This window comes from Mus pahari, chromosome 14 (genome assembly GCF_900095145.1).
Source record: "Mus pahari chromosome 14, PAHARI_EIJ_v1.1, whole genome shotgun sequence".
Classification (NCBI taxonomy): domain Eukaryota; kingdom Metazoa; phylum Chordata; class Mammalia; order Rodentia; family Muridae; genus Mus; species Mus pahari.
The window spans coordinates 14,684,123-14,689,049 of record NC_034603.1 but is presented as its reverse complement, the minus strand read 5'-3'; the positions used below and the strand labels follow the sequence as shown (position 1 = coordinate 14,689,049).

The 4,927-nt window shown below is 48.3% G+C and overlaps 1 protein-coding gene across 3 annotated transcripts in view; it reads left to right on the top strand.

The window, feature by feature from the left end:
- The window catches only part of Cyfip2 (cytoplasmic FMR1 interacting protein 2), a 119,588-nt gene that overhangs the window by 67,185 nt on the left and 47,476 nt on the right, over window positions 1-4,927 (top strand). For all 3 annotated transcript variants that reach the window (XM_029546424.1, XM_021211866.2, XM_029546425.1), the window contains 2 exons: window positions 84-283; window positions 2,799-2,886. In XM_029546424.1, the coding sequence (XP_029402284.1) occupies window positions 84-283; window positions 2,799-2,886 (288 nt within the window). The remainder of the gene's footprint in view (window positions 1-83; window positions 284-2,798; window positions 2,887-4,927) is intronic.

The window sequence follows — 4,927 nt, the reverse complement described above, 5'->3', positions numbered from 1 at the left end:
TGTGTGTGTGTGTGTATGTGTGTCTGTGTGTCTGTGTATGTTACCTGAAACTCTTTAGCAGCTGTGGGTTCTCTTTCTGTCAGGAGCTGGAGTGGCTGCTGGAGATCAACCGACTCACACACCGACTCCTCTGTAAGCACATGACGCTAGACAGCTTCGACGCCATGTTCCGAGAAGCCAATCATAACGTGTCTGCCCCTTATGGCCGCATCACCCTGCATGTCTTCTGGGAGCTGAACTTTGATTTTCTCCCCAACTACTGCTATAACGGATCCACAAACCGGTAAGGGAATCCCTGCTGAGCAGGGCAGGACAGAGGCTGTGGTCATTTGCCTCCAAAATGGGCCTAGTGGTTCTGTTTGCTCTAGACAAGTGCTTATCTGGAGCTGCTCCTGGGTGTAGGCTCTGTGCTAGAGGTGGCAATGCCATGGTGAGCAACCGTGTACCATCCAGCTGCATGGAGCCTTCTAACCCTACTTGACCCCATCTAGAAATGATACAAACGTCAAAGAAGGCTGTCTCCTCCAAGAAGGTGATGCAGGAGGTGAGTTGTAAAGGATCAGTGTGAATAAGTAAGGCAGACAGTGGAAGTCTACTACTACTACTTCTACCTAACTGAGAAGCTGGGGATGAAGGTAGCGCTGCGGAGTTGGAAGTGGATGAAGAGTAAAGGCAGCCTATAGAGGGCGCGAGCTCACAGATGAGCACTAGAAAAGCCAGAACTGTTTCTTCAATATAAGAAGTTGACACCTGTTTTCGATCCAGAAGGCTGGGAATGGATATGTTAATACCTGGTCTGCTGTGCTGTTCTGTGAAGTCAGCGCTCACCAAACCCCCCAGAATCCTGAACATTGTTCCTCAGTCAGTACAACCCATCCTCATAAAAAAGGCCCCATGTCCTTTGCAAAAGAGTTCGCTGTTATTCCTAGTACTATAAGCCCTTCCCTCTTAGGCTCTTATCCTGAGTGCTGTTCCTCCATCAGTAGAACCCATTCTTATAGGAAAGGTGCTTGGTTAAAGAGAGGTCCTTTACAAAAGAGTTTTGATGTAGCCATGTCTAAGGCTTTGATGTGATCACTGTCACAAGGAAACTTTTCTCCAAAGTCTTACTGTGTTTAAATGTGTGTGTGTGTGTGTGTGTGTGTGTGTGTGTGTGTGTGTGTGTGTGTGTGTGTGTAGGAAACCACTTGGTGTCAGTCCAGAGGTATTGACCCAGGGCCAGCTAACTGAAGTTGAGCTGAACCTGTATTTCATTCCCACCTGACAGGGATTGCTCCCTGTCAGCTATAATGCACACAGGGACCCCACAGCAGCTGTGAGGATAAAGTGGGGACAGACCATAGGCTCTCTAGGCCATGCTATGGTCATCTTGTGTTCACGAGGCCTGGGAGAGTTTGATGAAGGACAGTGCTCTGATCACACTGTCCATGTGTAAGGACATACACATGCCTGAGCATGTGTGTCCAAAACAGGCTCCTTTGCAGAGTAGAACTTGCCTCCCGGAAGGAACACACAGCTCTGGGGCAGGCTCTGAGGTATAGATAAGACCTAATTCCCGCCTCACACGGAGCCTTATCACTTGTATTCACAAACCAAGAGACAACAGTGGGGTGGATGGGCAAAGATGTGTGCAGGTAAAGCCCCTGAGCCCCTGGAGCCTGGGTCAGGGTGGTGTGAACTAAATCCACAGTGGATGAATGGAAAGATATGAGAAAAGTCTACACACAGATGTACCTGAATCTATACATCGAACAAGACATGCTCAGCTTCGTAAAGATCTGGCTTTATAGTACATTTTGAGTCATGGCTACCAACTGTCGCCTGGCTTGAATTATATACCCTATCTTGTTGGCAGCCATGACACCAGTACATGACCTGAGACTGGCTATGAGCAGCCCATATACTGGGAATGGTGCCATCTCTTTGAGGGGGATTCTGGGTCCCCCGCTTGTGTGTGTATGTGTGTGTGTTGTATGCATGTATGTATGTTTGAATATGTATGGGCATACAAGTGTGTGGGTGTGCATACATGTGTATGAGGACACCCACATGGAAGCCCCAAGTTGATGATTGGAACCATCCTCAGAGCTCTTCTCCCCTCACTGAGACAGACTCTCTCAATCAACCCCAGAGCTTGCCTGTTCAGCTAGGTTGACAAGCCCGATTTCTCGGGGGAGTCTCTGAGTCCATCTCCCATCTTCCGAGGCTGGAATTATAGAGGAGCAGCTGCAGCCACTGAGCACTGTTACGTGGGATCTCAACTGTGGTCCTCCTGCTTCCATGGCAACCCATGGCTCCCAGCCCCGCATTCCCTTCTTCAAGTGGGTGGTCAGGGGAAAAACCCAGAGAACAATAGTCATGATGTGAAGATGATTTAAAATTCACAATTCTAATGGAAGTCAGCCATGTTCACTAGGGTGCTGTCATCTATGACCTTTTCATACCCACGGGCAGAGCTGAGTCCTTATGACAGGGACATCTGGCTTGCAAAGCTGAAGGATCTTCTGCCTGGCGCCCTTTACAGGAAGAGGAGGTGACAAATGGAGCCCCAGAGAAGGACATCTTCAGACCCAGCACACCCTGACTTTTGTGTCTCCTGGACCCCAAGTTTCCCCATTTTTGAGAAGACTGGGAAAGCGTGCAGTAATCAAAGGGGAGGGGGGTATCAGAAGAGCTCCTCTGTAGACAGCCATCTAGGACCTGCTGCAGGTGTCAGTGTGGAGGGCTCCTGCAGTTGTCTGTCCCTTGGAGGATGTCACAGGACTCTGTTAACTGCTTCCCTGTCTCTCCTCTTCTAGTTTTGTCCGGACTGCCATCCCTTTCACCCAGGAGCCACAACGGGATAAACCCGCCAACGTCCAGCCTTATTACCTCTATGGATCCAAGGTAAACATCATGTCCCATCTCACCCGTGACAGACAGAGTGAGAAAAGGTAAACAGAAAGGTGTTCTCAGAATGGGCAAAGCCACAGGTTATGTTATTCAAGAGGAACACTGAGAGCCAGGCAAAACCCACCGCAAGTACATTCATCTTTATTAGTTCACAGCTAGCAGGGATGGGGTAGAATGCTCTGGCCAGAGGGAGCTGGGCAGGAGCTGAGGTGAGGGGTGAGGACTGTGCTGAGGTGGGTGGGTAACTGGGGACATGGGGAGTCTCCTTGTGGCCTCCCAGTTTCTTCCATTTCTTGGTTGGTTTATCGTAACATCATCTAGCGATTCTGGGATTCTGGGCTCTGTAAGTACCAGAGCTTTGCAGACAGAGCTTGAAGGCCATTGTAGGTGTCTGGAACTATCTCTGAGAGGAAGGTCTCCTCTACCTCATGTGCCTTATTTTGTTTTCTCACATGTGCACATCTTCATTCCAAGTACTTGTCCCCACTGGGTCCATTCTAAGTCCTCAGTCCTTCTGCCCATTCATTCAATGGCATTTCGTATATACCCCTTGTAGGCCAGACATGGGTTAGGTTGTCCATGCTCCGTGTCCATCGGGGATGGAGACATGACCTACACCCACCCACACCCTCATTTCCACAGTCGTGGAGGGAATAGTTTCCACCAAGTCCCACCAAGGTCACAATATGTACAATTTAGCCCTTATACCAGGGGGAAAAAAAAAAAACAGAGACCCCAGTGATTTTCTTGCTGATGGAACAAAAACCAGCCACCTTTGATCCCTTTTCAAACTCAGCAGAGATAAGCCAGGATGACTATGGTGATGTGAGGTCAGGGAGCTTTAGAAGTGCGGTGAACCCAGAGAAGCTCTGGCTGGGGCACCTACTGGGTACGAGGAGGATGCTAGAGAGGATGTGTGCCTTCTCCAGAGATGTCAAACTGTTTAAGGTCATTTTCTCAAACCTAGAGAAGCTTATCATCCAGGTGTGGTAGCACTCGCCTGTCCTAGCACTGAAGAGACTGAGGCAGCGGGACTGTTCTGAGTTCAAGGACAGTCTGGTCTATGTGGCAAGTTCCAGTCTGTTTTGTGAGACTGTATCCCCATACACAGAATTTTTAAAAAGGAAGGGAGGGGAGGGAGGAGTGGGGATGGCTTGCAGACGTCATTTCAAGAGGCTCAGAGACACGGGCCACAAACTAAAAATCATGCCTCCCTTCCCAGTTTTCTTTCAAACCTCAGGTTACATAAAAGAAAGACATTTGTATTGATGTTGACACTAGTCTCTAGCACTTCCTGGCCTCCCTTTGTATCAAACACAAGAGAGCAGGTCTTAAGCCCAGAGTCACTGCCTGGCAGGTAGTCATCATCAAACTGAATATTATTTGGGATGTTGTATTTATTCTTTCTTCTGTTCCCTTCTATTTACAACATCAGGGGCCTGGATTTTTGTTTCTGGGCTAATACAAAGCTGTCTTCTAAGGGTCTATGTTTTAAAGCTGCAATCTATTTAAATCAAAGGTCTTGATTGTTAGTGATAAATAGTTAGAAGCCAGTCTGTGGCTTGGTGCAGGGTATGGTATGTGATTGCCTGAATGTTAGAACAGGGCCTTCAGACCTTTTACCAAAAAAAAAAAAAAAAAAAAAAAAAGACTGAAAATATAACGGTCCGCCTCCAACCCAGCATTTCTTCCAAGTACTGTGCCAGATTCAGGTCTAGCTACTTTTACTGTCCATCACACAGCCATGGTTGGTTTTAATACTGAAACGGTCTTCAGTTCTTCACTAGGCCTCCAAATAGACAATACTGAAACAATGCCTTGTTTGCCCCTGACATACCTTGAGGGTCTGTGGTGTCCAGCTTGGGGACCTGTCCCGCGCTACCTTCCCGCCAGCAAGAAATGACGCGGCACACAAACAGGATCCTTCTACAGCAACGCTTTAATGCTCTTGAGAGGGAGAGCATAAGCTTCCAACAGGCAAAGGGCGGGGAGAAGAGAGGGGAGAAGAGAAGAGAGAGAAGAGAAGGGGGAAAAA